Source organism: Tiliqua scincoides, chromosome 1 (genome assembly GCF_035046505.1).
Source record: "Tiliqua scincoides isolate rTilSci1 chromosome 1, rTilSci1.hap2, whole genome shotgun sequence".
NCBI classification, from domain to species: domain Eukaryota; kingdom Metazoa; phylum Chordata; class Lepidosauria; order Squamata; family Scincidae; genus Tiliqua; species Tiliqua scincoides.
In genome coordinates this window covers 161527924-161542966 of record NC_089821.1, presented here as the reverse complement: position 1 = coordinate 161542966, position 15043 = coordinate 161527924, and the positions used below count along the sequence as shown (strand labels likewise).

The window sequence follows — 15043 nt, the reverse complement described above, 5'->3', positions numbered from 1 at the left end:
CAGGTTTGAAATATGCCTAAACCAGTCACAATTTATCCACTTCTCAAAAGAAACATGAAAGTTTGATCTGCAGTTTACAAAGTACTGTAGGTAAAAGAAGACAGCCAAAGGCATATATCTTTGGAATTTTAAAAAAATAAATGTGTGTGAAAAGTACAGGGCCAGCATCAAACAACTTTGACAGTCATGTGCATCAGACCTTCATCTTAAGTCATTTCACAGAGACTTGCTTCTTTCAGGAAGCTTCCAAATGTACATATATAGCTGTTATAAGAGTCCATGCCTTCCATTTACATTTTATGTGTTTTCTACAAATTCACACCAGTGGACAAATAGCAAACACAATTGCCATAGAAAGTGTGGAACTACAGCATTTGTGGAATGTGAACAATGGCTAAAGTGGCCTAAGAATGCCATGAAAACAGGCAGGCTCCTCTCTACACAGGCTACTGAGGTGGGAGCTTCAAGCAGTAGGCTGGAAAGGCAACATCTAGTCACCCACCCACATTAACCACTCCTCTTCACATTCTAAAAGCTACAACTTCCCTGACACTCTAGTTTACAACTTGCCTGTGCTTCACACTTCCACACCAATTCCCTCTTTCAAATTTAGACAGCTGGAGGAATAGCAGAAGAGGTGGAAGCTGGTATGCTACTGGATAAAGGAGCACTGCTGCAGAACTGGGAAGTCTTGAGCAAGCCCTGCACAGAAATATGGTACTCAGAATCTGGCAGGTGCCGCAAGATCCTGAATATTTCAACTTCACTTTTTTAAAAAAATAGTATTTTAAAAGGAACTACCTCCTACTTCACATAGGTAGATTCTCTCTCTCTCTCTCTCTCTCTCTCTCTCACACACACACACACACACACACACACCCAGAAAACTGGACAAACACTGGCAGTTTCTTTTACTTGATTAAACACAGTGTGTGAGACTGTATAACTCCTCAACAGCAGATTTCACAGTCTGTATTTCACACAAACATTCTCTATCATGCATCCAGCAACCTTGTAAGACCCAGTACTCTTCGCTCATCTTCCTCACACTACCAGGAAACCTTTATATTATCCCAACCTAACCTAATTCCTCATTTGTTTACAACCTTTTCTGTACTATTAGCTTGGCAGAAGAAAGAAAAACTTGCCAAATCTTACTTAAGAACAGAAAGAGAACCTATACTTGGATACCAGTGCAATGCAACATGCGCAGAAAACTTAAAAACCTTCTATTAAGAATTTGTCTACATGTTACAGCAATGGCTCTCAAGCTTTTAGTACCAGGACCCACTTTTTAGAATGAGAATCTGTCAGGACCCATTGTTAGAAGCATATACATAGTAGTAACACAATTACATGTATTAATATGTTTTTATTTGTTTTAAATTATGTTTTTAATCTGTTGTAAGCCGCCTTGAGTCCCTTTGGGGAGAAAGGCAGGATAAAAATAAAGTTATTATTATTATTAGCCTGTTCAAAGTACAGATCTGTAACATTACCCCGAATGCCATCACAAGCCCTGGTATCATCAAGTCTAATGATTTAAAATTAAAATATTGAAATGAATGGGAACCTACTTGAAATTGGCTCACAACCCACCTAGTGGGTCTCAACCCACAGTTGATTCATGACCCACCTAGTGGGTCTCGACCCACAGCTTAAGAAACACTGTTACGGCTACCATGGCGAAGCTGCCTTAGTGCCCAGTCCTATTCAACTTTCCAACCCCAGTGCAGCCACAATGCAGCCCAGAGGTAAGGGAACAAATGTTCCCACACATTGAGGAGGCCTCTGTGACTGCCTCCACATCAAAGGATGCAGTGCATGCCTCACTGGCATACTTGCTCCAACACTGGAAAATTGGACAGAATTGGGCCCTTAAAGAGCTACACCTGCCAGTTACCATCATATGATGGGCCCTCAGGTGCAGCAGCTCACACGGTTATTTTCTTCAAGACAGTGCAAACTCTTCTCTACATGCCTGTTCCAGCAAGGCAACCCAACTACATACAGGCATTTGCAGCCTTCCGTGTAATTATGACATTGCAAGGTAACTTAAAAGGATCTTAGACTAGGAGAACTAATTAGTTTTTCCCTGGGCGATTAAAAAAGCCATCTGAGTAAATACCATGCCAACCTGCAAGCCTTGTGTTGTATCCCAAGGGCTGGAGAAAACCAGCCTCTCCAGCATTGATGCAACATTGCTCTAGCAAAACCTGCCACAACTAGTTATCCAATGCTTTTATGACAGGTAACGGAAACCTCCCTTGCCCTACCTTCTGTGATTTGCATAGGATGCTTCAATCACAGCCACAGAAATAAGTCTTTTGCAGTATAATAGGATCAAGCTACCAGTTATAAAAGTCTGGTCTAGTTTAGTATGCTACTCTTATGATGCTATCCTTCTTACTTCAGGCTTTAAAAAATGATACACAGAAGTGTGCATAGCTAAGGTTAAAATGGGCAACTGGATTACATATGCAGAAAACCTGCAGTGACAAAAATCATTTAGTTGACATCTACATTGTCTATAAAAACAAAACAAGAAGTTGTATTCAATATCACTACTTATTTTAAGTAGCTTGAGGATAATCTAAGGAACGGAATCATTAGTCAAGGGGATCATTATGAACACACACAAAAGCAATAGGAAATATATTTCTATATGGTTGGTTGGCATCCTTCAGTCTCGAAAGACTATGGTATAAACTTACAGCACCCAGTATTCCCAGGCGGTCTCCCATCCAAGTACTAACCAGGCCTGGCCCTGCTTAGCTTCCAAAATCAGACAAGGTCTGGAATGTGCAAGGTAACAGTTGCAAGCAGTGCTTCTATGGATATTTGATATGTATTTAGTATGTTCCAACCGCTTATAATTTTGTATACCATTATATAATTTTGAAAAAAAAATCTGTTATTGAGATTTTAAACAATAAAAATATAAACATTAAAAATATCTGTTTCACAATTGTATCAGTGTTTGCAGTTTTTAAAAAGTGATTTCTCAGGGGAAAACGTTTTCTAGAGATGATGCTATCCTAGTTGATACAGGGTTTGACAAATTTCCTTTGAATCTAGGGGTCAGCCCAAAAATTTAGGAGTCACACCAATTGTTTCTGTTTTCATGGTTTTGTTATATTACTAGTGGGGGGGGACCGCTAAACCACTCGCATGCACCAGTGAACAGTATAAAATAGATTTTGCATTTATACAAGCATTAAAAAGCACATTTTCCAATTTCAAATGGTAGGAAAACCTGACAAATGTCAATGTGACAGCAAAACAATCTAAGGGCTTTGGTCCAAAAATAAATAAGTTATAATTAATGACACTAAGGGCGCAATCCTAACCAACTTTCCAGCATTGACATAAGGGCAATGCAACTCCAAGATAAGGGAACAAGCATTGCCTTACCTTGAGGAGGCCTCCATGACTGCCCCCCAACTGCAGGATGCAGCACATACCCCACTGGCACAGCTATGCCAGTTCTGGAAAGTGGGTTAGGATTGCGCCCTAAGTCTACAATTTCATACACACTTACCCAAGAGTAACTTTCACTCAACTCAATAAGCTTTTTTCCTGAGTCGTCATAGTCATAAAACAAGTGCTCTCGCTCTCCCCCCCACCCCCCTTCCATGCCAGGCCAGCACAGAGGATGCTGCAGTGAAGGTGCACATACACACAGCCAAAGGGCTTAATGGAAGGGGGGGGAGAATGTGCTCTGCGGGACCACTTCCACCATATGCAAGAGTTTCCATCCATAACCATGCCCTCTCAGTGAAGGCTCTTCTTGAGCCTTCCCCAGCCTTGTGGTGCTTGCTGCTCCCCCCACCAAACCAAGCTGGGGGAGCCCCAGCAGCTCTTGCTGTTAAGGCAGCAGCCTTGCAATCCCCTAGGCACTACGAGAATATTTTGTTGCCATGACAACCTGGTACCTGGAATTTGTCAAGCCTTGCCTTGATGGCAGCAAAATAACCCCCATACTGGAGCTTGCAACACAGAGAAAACCAACAGAGTTCCAAGGTTCAGCTGGAAATGGATCCCTGCCATCTCCAGGTAGGAAGGAAAAGACCCATTTCTGAAATCCTGGAGAGCCACTGCTAGCCAAAGACAACAATACAGACACAGATGGACCAATGCTCTGATCCGGTATACACTAATGCATACCTGAGATAGGACTGTGTTTTACAAGGTATAGCTTTTCTCCTGCTTTGAGATGAACGAACAACACAAGGAGGCCGTTTTCAACCATTCTCCATGGCAGCTCCCTACTCCCAGCAAGTCACTGACATACAGAAGTTCACCACAACACAAAGGCATTTTATCCATGCCTCACAAAACGGTCCCCCTTGATCTCACAGTCCAATTACATCACAGAGTGAGCAAGTGTGTTTTCCTGTCATAAGAAGCCTTGCATAGCTCCACTTTCCCTGTTAAAAAGATGGGTTTTCATTGTCTGCAGAGTTCCACTCATGCAACAATCCAACACAATGGCTCCCACTTTCTCACAGCAGGAAGAATGGGAACTTGTTTTGTTCCTAAAGAGACAGAAGAACAGATTTGCCAACCTACCAGCAGGAGACCAATATTTCTCCCTTGCACACATTATGAGATAGCAAACCCAGGTCTGTCAGCAGGGAGCCACAGCTACTCCCAGCTCCACAACCACAACTAGTGAACTCATTAACACAAGTGACAAATTAAATACACTACAATGGTTTATTGGTCACATTCACACCTGACATTTTCACATGTATTGATTTTTTAAAAATGAAATACGTGAAGCAGCTGTTCCAGCTTCCTTGTCATATAATGAGCCTCAGAGCCTGCCCTACTACTAAGGTACAACCAATTAAGAACACCCTCTTGCATAAAGTCAATATACACCCCACATAATATAATATACCAGTGGTTCTCACCCTTTTCAGCCTGGGACCCACTTCTGAGAATGACAATCTGTCTGGGACCCACCAGAAGTGATGTCATCACCTGGAAGTGATGTCATGGCAGGAAGTGACATCATCAAGCAGGAAGTGACATCACTGTGATATCAGAGCCGGAAGTGATTTCGTCAAACAGGAAGTGATGTCACCGTTCTTACCTAGGAACTCAAACTGTAAATGACAAGAGGAAATATTCCAGCTCAGAAGCTTCTTCCAATTCTTCCCCCAACCCCGCTACCATTGTACCATACCAGAAGTAAGTCCTTCTTACTGCCCATTGTGTTAAGTTGGGATCATCTAATTAGCTTTGTGATATTCTCCAAAAGGAAAGGTGCTTAAATCTTATTACTCACTCCCTGGAACTAGCCTGGGTCATGGTGCTTTGGAGACAAGGACGCCAGCAGGTGAAACAGTGTATGGGCAGGCACAGGGCAATGTGGAAGTCAGGGCTCTTGAGTTCGCAAAATTAATGACATGGTTCTGAGCTCTGAAAAGGTCTGGTGTTTATATTTAAAAAGCAATTATCCATTTCTACTGAATATCTTAATGCTTCCAGGAATAAATATGAAAGTTTAACAACCTGCATCTGTAAAAACACCACCAAGAAATAGGAAGTTTTAAACATATGCCAGAACTGTCAGCTGGCAACAATAAAGCAAAACTGGTGAAAGACCATGGCAATTCTCTGAAAGACCATGTAATTCTCTGAAGACTGAACCAGAGATACAAGCAAAGAGTGAGCCTTGTGGGCTTTGAAATCATTCAGCTGCCAGTACAGCCACCACCATTCCCATCATCAGTAATGCACCCCATTTCACAAATTACCCTGAAGATCCCAAATGCTTCTCTGCCACATACACTGACTTTACTTTCAGTTAATTTCACATACAAACCTAAAGATAACCAAAACCATGGAACTGGAAGGACATAAGAGGTCATCTAGTCCACCCCCCGTCTGTAGCTTCTCAGACATATGCTCAGTGCTTACTTTCAGCCCAGTTCACACACAACCCTGATGATGACCAAAATCATGGAATGACCTAAAAGGTCATCTAGTCCACCCCGTCTCTAGTTTCTCAGACATGTTCAGTGCAGAAGAGATGACCAAGGCACTTGGAGAGATGTATCATATCTGTTTGACTACTTTTAATGGTGTAGGGCGGGGCCATGGAGCAATCCCCTCACAGTTGGAAACGTAGGGATACCCTACTGTTCTCCTCCCAGTTGCTAAAAGGAGCCAAACAGTGGGGTGGCTATATTGGGAGCGCTCGCTTGTCCTGGCCTCTCCACACTCCTTCTCGCCTGGCTGAGCACATGGCAGCAGAGTGTGGGCGCTGAAGCCTCCTCCACCACCACCCACGGTCCCCACTCCAGGGCGCTTCTCCACTCGCCCTCTCGCCTGCCTAAGGTTAAAGGGAGCCAAACAGAGGTGTCCTGCATGCCCCCAAGAAGGTGGGAGCACGCACCTGGAAATCTCCAAGCAGATTCTCCTCTTCTCTCCGCTCCCCTCCTTTGAATGGGGCTGGGCAGCAGCACACTCACAGAGGAAAAGCGGCACGCTGCCTGCCCTGCACACATGCAAGTTACTCTGTTTGTTTACTCTTTGCCTGGAAGCCTAAAATGGCTCCGCCTGGGTCTACTTGCCCTGCCTCAAAATGGCTCTGCCTGGGTCACTTTGCCCTTTTTCAAAATGGCGTTGGCCAGGTCTGCCCTTTTTCAAAATGGTGGCTGCCATCTTATTGCGAGCCACCAGAAATTCAATCGCGACCCAGCAAGTGGGTCACGACCCACACTTTGTAATATACAATCTATGTTAGTATGTACTAGAGCGTGAAGAATGAGCAGACAGGAGAGACCAGCACATAGCACACATTCTCTGGAGCACAGCAAAAAGTAAACTGAAGAAAACAAGTAAACTGAAGAAAACAAACCCAGTTAAATCAAAGCATGCAAGCTGTGCTTATCTAAGGATTCAAAAACAAACAAGCCATATTGTCATTTTTTTTTAATTTCTTGAAAAGAGTGAAATAAACCACTATTTCTTTAGACTCTCACCTGTCACAGAATTGCATACTCTGATTTATTACAAATGTGCAATTAATTTGTGATGAAGCAATGAAAACTTAACAGTTACATATGAAGAATTACAGCATCCCTCAGGGCTCCTTTATGTAAACAGTAGGTGACACATGCTTTTGGCACTTAGAATAGCAGACAAGAGCAACACACCATTAACACAAAAAAAGGGCTCTTTAGGAGAATTCAGACACAAAAAACAATTCCAATCAAAGTTACAGTACAATTTATTATGTTCAATTTAAAAGACACAGAATGTGCTGGAATAAAATTGCTTGCTTTCTATATTACACAGTCTGTTCTAAAGCACATTACTTTACTTGTAGATTATGTCCCCTTTATATTTCATTTGGAGCAGTTATGACAGTGCCAGTACTCACTTGTGCATATTTTCCACTCCTATAATGATCATGATATAGTAGGAAATTCCACTTTGTATAAGAAAATGTAAGGCATACCTAGGGAAAAAAGGGGGTAAACAAACTTCATTAGTCCAAATACGCCATTTAATTCTACACAATAGCAAAATGGAAAACATATTGCCCCTTGATAAAATTTATCCCCAAACTCACAAAAAAACATTTTTGCATATTATTTCAACTAAGGTAATAGTTGAAATGGAGGCAATAGCTTTTCAGAGATGTGGAGGTGGCACCAGAGAGTTGTACTCATGAGACTCATTCACCTTGCTTTTTGATCACAGTACAGGTTAACATTACCAACTGAACCATGTTTTGAAGTGCACCAGCACACAGCTACAGACTGAGACTAATTATTCGAGGGGATTCCTTTCCAAGCACTCAATTGGATGGCAAAAAACGCACTATAGCAAATCAATTTAAAAAACCAAGTTTCTTAGCTCCAGTGATTTAAAAACAGCCTTGCTGACCTCCGGACTCTAAGGTAAGAGTCATTAAGAAGACAATCCATCAATCAGTCTTCCTCTAACTGCTTCCCTCAGCCCCTCCCTTCACCAATGCAAACGTACTCAGGGGGAAGGGAGGGGCCGCTGAAGGATTGATGGATTGTCAGCCAGCTGCCCTCTCTCTCTCTCTCTCTCTCTCTCTCTCATTAAGGAGGCTATTGTTAAAGGACTGTTCAGTTTTTAAACTGATTTTAAAGGAGTGCATTTTCCCCTTCTCCAGGGATCAGCACATTCTCTCTCATTTGCAGGGGGCCATTCGTGTTGAGTCAAATCCGTGTATAAAAAATTCATGTATAAATAGGCTGGACCTGTACTTGCAATCCAGTTAATTTTATCACTCTGTGTGTTTGGAAGTAAATAAAGTGGTCCAGGGGGGTCAGGAATTACAACAAGGAAACTGAACAAGGTTTGTTTTAAAGTTAACATCCCTCCATACCTTGCCTATTCAGTTTATATGTTTGTCAAGCTACAAATACCAAATCAGGGCTAGAACCATAGGAGCAATTAAAGAAGAAATTCCTCCCACTGCTCCATGCAAATCGTTACCTGTACAGTTTTACGTTAGGAACGCTATGTGTGCATTTTGGGTATTTCTATTGCTGTTAACTGGAAATTGGATAACTTTTCACTTCTATTCATTTGAAGTTTCAGTCCAGACCCATATCAGTGATCCAAGTTTTGACATAGAGATTAACTGCATGCTGTACACAAATAGAAATCTGAAAGGCAGAGGTATCCGAACAAAGAAGCAACAGACAGGATGATCAACTCTCTCTCCCCCCAAATTGCCATCCTCCTTCAGGAGCATTTTGCCCCATGGAATTCCAAATGCAGACACATGCATCTGGAACTCCAAGGGGTTAGCTTTGGCCCTCGGAATTCAGAAAAAGCAGGAAAACACTTTTGAAATAGAAGGGACCATATCTCTATTGCTTGATTGAATGTCCCTGCACATCAAGCATGAGGAAAGCAACCCTGTCAGAGAGAAGAGCTCAGTCTTCTTGACATGTTACTTCCCAGTTTACAAGGAATAGTTAGGAAGGGGGAGCATTCAAACATGCAATCCTGCATCCAGAAGAGCTGTATTGTATGCCATTACTGAATGTTTCCAAAAGCACCAGTAGTCTGTTTTCTGTGTTTAGTTAAATACAGAATAAGGCTAGGATACTACTGAAAGTTGTAGTAGAACTACCATTTGAAGAAACAAGAGCACCAACCATACTGCTTCACAGGCTCTACTAGCAGTTGCACCAAGTTTCACTTCACAGTATGGGTGGAGGAGACCACTCAAAGTGGCTGATTATACAGTTAAGAACATAAGAACATAAGAACAGCCCCACTGGATCAGGCCATAGGCCCATCTAGTCCAGCTTCCTGTATCTCACAGCGGCCCAGCAAATGCCCCAGGCAGCACACCAGATAACAAGAGACCTCATCCTGGTGCCTTCCCCTGCATCTGGCATTCTGACATAACCCATTTCTAAAATCAGGAGGTTGCGCATACACATCATGGCTTGTACCCCATAATGGATTTTTCCTCCAGAAACTTGTCCAATCCCCTTTTAAAGGCATCTAGGCTAGACGCCAGCACCACATCCTGTGGCAAGGAGTTCCACAGACCGACCAAACGCTGAGTAAAGAAATATTTTCTTTTGTCTGTCCTAACCCGCCCAACACTCAATTTTAGTGGATGTCCCCTGATTCTGGTATTATGTGAGAGTGTAAAGAGCATCTCCCTATCCACTCTGTCCATCCCCTGCATAATTTTGAATGTCTCAATCATGTCCCCCCTCAAGTGTCTCTTTTCTAGGCTGAAGAGGCCCAAACGCCGTAGCCTTTCCTCATAAGGAAGGTGCCCCAGCCCCGTAATCATCTTAGTCGCTCTCTTTTGCACCCTTTCCATTTCCACTATGTCTTTTTTGAGATGCGGCGACCAGAACTGGACACTGGACAACTGGACAGTTACAGCAATTCGTCTTTGGTGTGGGGTAGCTGGCTGTGTGACAGAGAAGCAATATGAAGTAATCTGCATCCATGGGATACAATATCCACATGCCAATATAAATTTGAGTTGGACTGCAGTGGGGATAATGTTAGGGCCTTTTACCTTTACAGTATGTTGAGTAAGCACATTATCTTACCACTTGGTTGAGTTTACTGAAATTTGGAACCCATCAGCTATCCTGAGCTGAAGTCTTCCATAATGTGCTCCATCCCCATCTCCAAAAAATGAACTAACTAGCCAACAACATGAGAATAAGATTCATAGGTCAAATGAAATCTAGAAAGCAAAGCCTGCATGCTATAGGTAAAACAGTCAAACTACTTACCATCCAAAACAAAAAAGTGCAAGATAAAGGCCCAAAAGGGTGGCAACAACATGCCTTATAAATGGACTTGTTTTGCTTGAATGAAGGTAAGTTCGAAACCAAACAGCAGCAAGCAAGGCAAACAGTTGGCACACTACAAAGTTGACCTGCAAAAGAATTAAACAAACATTCATATCATTGTATAGAAGATTATTACACAAGTGACTTAGACTTCTCTTGTTAACTGAAACAGATTGTGTCCATTTGACTAGCCGTGAAGTAACTCTTTAAAATAATAAAAGTCAGTCTGGAGAGCCATAGGAGTCATTTAAGAAAGCTGGAATGATCTTCAATCATTGTTCCATATCACCCCTTTGCCACTCCAGAAACACTTCCCATAACTAGTACTGGATGACAATTCAACGTAACGAAGCCAACTCCTACATCACCGATGATAACTTCATGGTTACAAAACACAGGGAATGCAAGATGGATGTTTGCAGAGTTTGTTCCAATAACACGTATATCCTACATTTATTTAGATCTATTTATAAGCATTTATATATAATGCTTATATATATGGTTATATATAAATGCTTATAAGTATATATAAATAAATATATGTAAATAAATCATGTAAATATATATGTATATATAATATATATTATATATTATATATATAAAATATGTAAATAAATCATATATATATATATGTGCATCTGCAAAGAAATTGAAAAAGCTATCTGTATAGTGTGAGAAAAAATGATTACTAGTACATGCAGTGACAGCAGCAGCAGCAGCAGCAATAGTGTATGTTTTCACATTAAAGAGAATTAAAATTTAATGGTAAGAATACACTTGAAAAAGTACACATAACTCCATAACTAGGTAAACAAGTATGTATAAGAAATACAGCATACATAAAGGAATACAGAATCACAGCCCTGAGCCAATGAGCTTAGTACATGCTTGCACTGCCTTAGACATATAGTTGGACCTCAGTATCCTTGGGGGATCCGTTCCTGGACCATCCCTCCCCCCCCCCACTGGAATACTGAAACCAGTGGATAATGGAATCAATGGATGGGAACCCATAGGACTTCTGATCATGACCAGAAGCACCTTCAAATCATGTCCGAAGGTGCTCCAAGGCCCCTGGAGGTATCAGAAAGGCACTTCTGGTTTTCAGAAAACAGGTTCCAAACTCACAGATAGAAAGGACCCACCTGTATATATTAAATAAGCTGTCTGCGCATGCTCACTACTGCTGAAAGAACAATGTAAAAAAAACTGCATTCTGATCTATGCAGAGGGCAGGTATTACTTGAACTGGGTCTCAAATAAGCGGTGAACCAGTTAGAGTGCTTAATGCCCTTACTTCCACCATTCTCTCAGCTCAGGCACAAATCGGGGACAAATGCATTTGACCATCAAGTGTGGTATAGGAAACACATTAATCATGAGCACAGCATGCATGTGGCTCTCTGCCTGACCATGTGTACAGTGCTACTGGATGACAACTAATAATAATGTAAATTGGCCCTTAGAATCACTGAAAGCAGCAGCACCCCAGGTAGCATCAGCAGAAGCTTGTGAAGAGTTAAACTGTCGAAGAAAGCATTTTGTGATGCATTATTTATTGTAAGCTCTTCCTAGTCTTCATGAAGACAGCAGGATAAACATTTTCTAATTAGAACAACAAATGAATGAAGTTGCAATCAATTTTTTTAAAATATAGCTTAAGAAAACAAGACAGGTACTCCCTCTTGCCTGAAATATTACTGGTACGCCCCAAGCAGAATCTCAGGGACTTTAACCTGTTTTCAGTTTCTTTACCTACAGTGGGAAGTATTAAGAGAGGAAGGTGGAGAATCACGTCGAGATACCTAAGAAAAATGGAGTTAGTCTTATGCATAAAATCAGAGTTGGCATGCAATACCACCTGGTCATGGAGGAAAATGCCAGTTTTCATTAGCCAAGAATATTCTCAACTGTTTGCACCTTTCAGAAACTGCTAGGTATGTACAGGTAATCTGAGAATGATCTCTTTCTCCCCCTCCCTCCACTTCAGAATAGATGCTAAAGCAGGCATAGGATACTGATGCCAGGGCTCTCCAACACCATTACAAAAGCTAGCTGAAGCTTAAGTGGTTAGTAGAACTTTATGACGTTCCCGTTGCCAAAAAACAAAAGCTCTTCAAAATCTCAGAGCCTTACTTGAAGCTTCCTGGAGTCAGAGTTACTGAAGTCTTCTCATTTCTGCTATTGAATCCCGAAGCAGGTAGATTAAACATTTCTGAACGTGTGTCAGATGGGACTTGGAAACAGAAAGTTCTGTAACACTGAAATTGGCCACAATAACAAAAGTTCTTTGAACTAGGCTCTGCTGGGCCACTGAGGAAGCATCAGTACAATTCCAATTGACTACCCTTGATCCTCCATGGTAATATGCTGATAAGAGGCCAGGCACACAACAGAGCAACTATTCCCATTGCTTTCTGGCATCTCCATCAGGCAATAAACTTCTCTATCAGATGATCAGCAGGCAACAAAGAGAGGAGGTTCACTTCTGGATATCAGAAGTGTCCAACTATTTGGGGGTATTTCACCTTGCCCAAAGTGTCTCATAGCATACCAGTCTACCAGTGCAAAATTGGAGGCTCCTGCAACATGTCCCAGCCCAAAAGTCCCCACATTCCTCTGCCCACAAAAACATATTGCCAGCTTCCTTGTGATGTGATTTAGTCTTTGGCCAACATGTTCACATGAAACTAAGGCCAGCTTTCTAATCTGCTACGCAACCAGTGAGGGGGAAAAAAAGAGGGGGGAAGTATTCTACTCAAGGTTTTCATTTGGGGGGCTCAGTCATCAAGTATGTACACTTTTGTTTCATGTTTTTAATTGTTTTGTTTTAATTGTTTCAGAGCTTGTTTGACATTGTTATTATTGACCTTAGTGGTCCTAATGCAAGTTGTCAGGACCATCTGCGCCTTTGCAAAGGTCCTGAGAGCCAAAGAAACCCCCAAAGGAAAAGCTAGTACCAACAGTGTTTGTGGCAGCAGGCAAACCTAACAAATTGAATTGGTTGAATTGAAATGAGAAGGGTGACTAATGTAAGTGAATTTGGTGTAATATACCCTCCCCCCTTCTGTAACAATGGACTGAAAAATTCTTCTGAGATTTTTCTTTGACACTGTAGGAAGAATTTAACATACACTAGATAGTCCCTAGGAATCTAAAACTTTTACAGAAAACCATCTCCGTTCAATGAAACCATTCTGCACTTTACAGCAAGAACTATATTAGAGACCAGGGTCACAAGGAAGGCATCAAATAACAGGAGCTCCTGGTACACCAAAAGATCCTTTTATTATTCCCCCCCCCCCAAAGAATAAAGGATTCTTATGTGTATCCAAGACCTACATAAAGGTTTTGAGATCTCAGGAGTCACCATTAGTCTTTGTAACAACCTCCCCCCCCACCCTTTAAGAGCAATTCTCCTGTGGGCTATCTGCTTCAACCAAATTCAAGTCCTTGAACAACAGACCCTGCAAGGTCTTTGATAGCTGCCCTTATTGCAGATTCCTCCTTAGACACAATCCAGGCCGTAGTATTGGCAGTTGTTGCTAGCGAAAACATCAGGCTATGGACAAGGTGTTGATCCAGGTTGATCAAAAACGGAAGAGAATAGCTACTGGTCAGGTTAATCCATTCTTATCAACACTTCAGTAACAAAAAATCTGGTTCCTTAGGAAAGCCAGAGGTAACATTAAGGTAACAGTTCCAGAAGGGTTTTGGATAGTGGCTAGTTCAAGACTTTTTACTACCTTCACTGGAAGGCTGCCATAGTATTTGGATGATAAACAGTTATTCCAACCCATTTTTACAGTTGTATCTTTCCCACAGGCTGTTCCCCATCATTCTTACCCAAGAAGGAGAGGAGACATTGGAGTCAAACCCCTGCTTCCAGCTCAGTACCATTCCTTGTTGACATCAATGGGGATGCACCATTCTTTGTTGACATCAATGGGGGCACAAGACCTTATGTACCTGCACAGAGCAGGTTCAGTTGGTGTAGGTGAGGAGGTCCTCTTCCAAGTTGCATTCCCTGCAATTTTTACAGGAACTGAGCCGAGCCCTAACAGAGCTGCACAGGGACAGCTCTGGCATATACTGACAGAGGCTACATGGGGCTCATATTTCAGCTGCACAGCCATGCAGCTTAGAAGGAACACTGCTTCCATGATGGAAGTCTTAACTGAGAGATGGCTATGTCTGTGACCAAAAGGAGAGGCAATTCCCAGAAGCAGACTCTCCCATGGCCACAAAAGTGAGGAAAAAATATGCAAAACATTTTCACTCTAATAAAAAAGTTGTTCAAGAAATAGGAGGGGCACTGGTTATCTGTATTGAGCAATAAATGAACATCAAACCCAATAAAATTAAAAGAAAAAACAGAGCTTACCAAGTTGTTATTAAAACCACCGCAAGAGGGAAGAACCCCTGTATGACTAAGAATTTAAAATGAATCATTCTAAGTTTTACATATTACTAGAATCAGAATGAGCTAACAGTCAGCCTGCAAGAGTGCAGGTAAAGATGAGAACTTAATTCACAAATTAGATAGGTCTGCTCTCATCTTTTATAGCTTCCTATATCAAAGGCAAATTTGGACCAAAAACACATTTTAGGATTACAGATGAATTTATTCAAGTTCCAAATAGGAGAAAAAGAACAATGACCATGACAATTATTCCTCTCAAAACAAACTGGCTTAGCCCCATTCAGTA

The 15043-nt window shown here is 41.7% G+C and overlaps 1 protein-coding gene across 1 annotated transcript in view; it reads right to left on the bottom strand.

Annotated features, from left to right (window-relative positions):
- MBOAT2 (membrane bound O-acyltransferase domain containing 2) overlaps nt 1-7463 on the bottom strand; it is a 73428-nt gene extending 65965 nt beyond the window's left edge. The window contains exon 1 of the mRNA XM_066612196.1: nt 7400-7463. Coding sequence (XP_066468293.1) covers nt 7400-7431 — 32 coding nt within the window. The 5' untranslated portion in view covers nt 7432-7463. The remainder of the gene's footprint in view (nt 1-7399) is intronic.
- Between the last annotated feature and the right edge of the window lie 7580 nt (nt 7464-15043).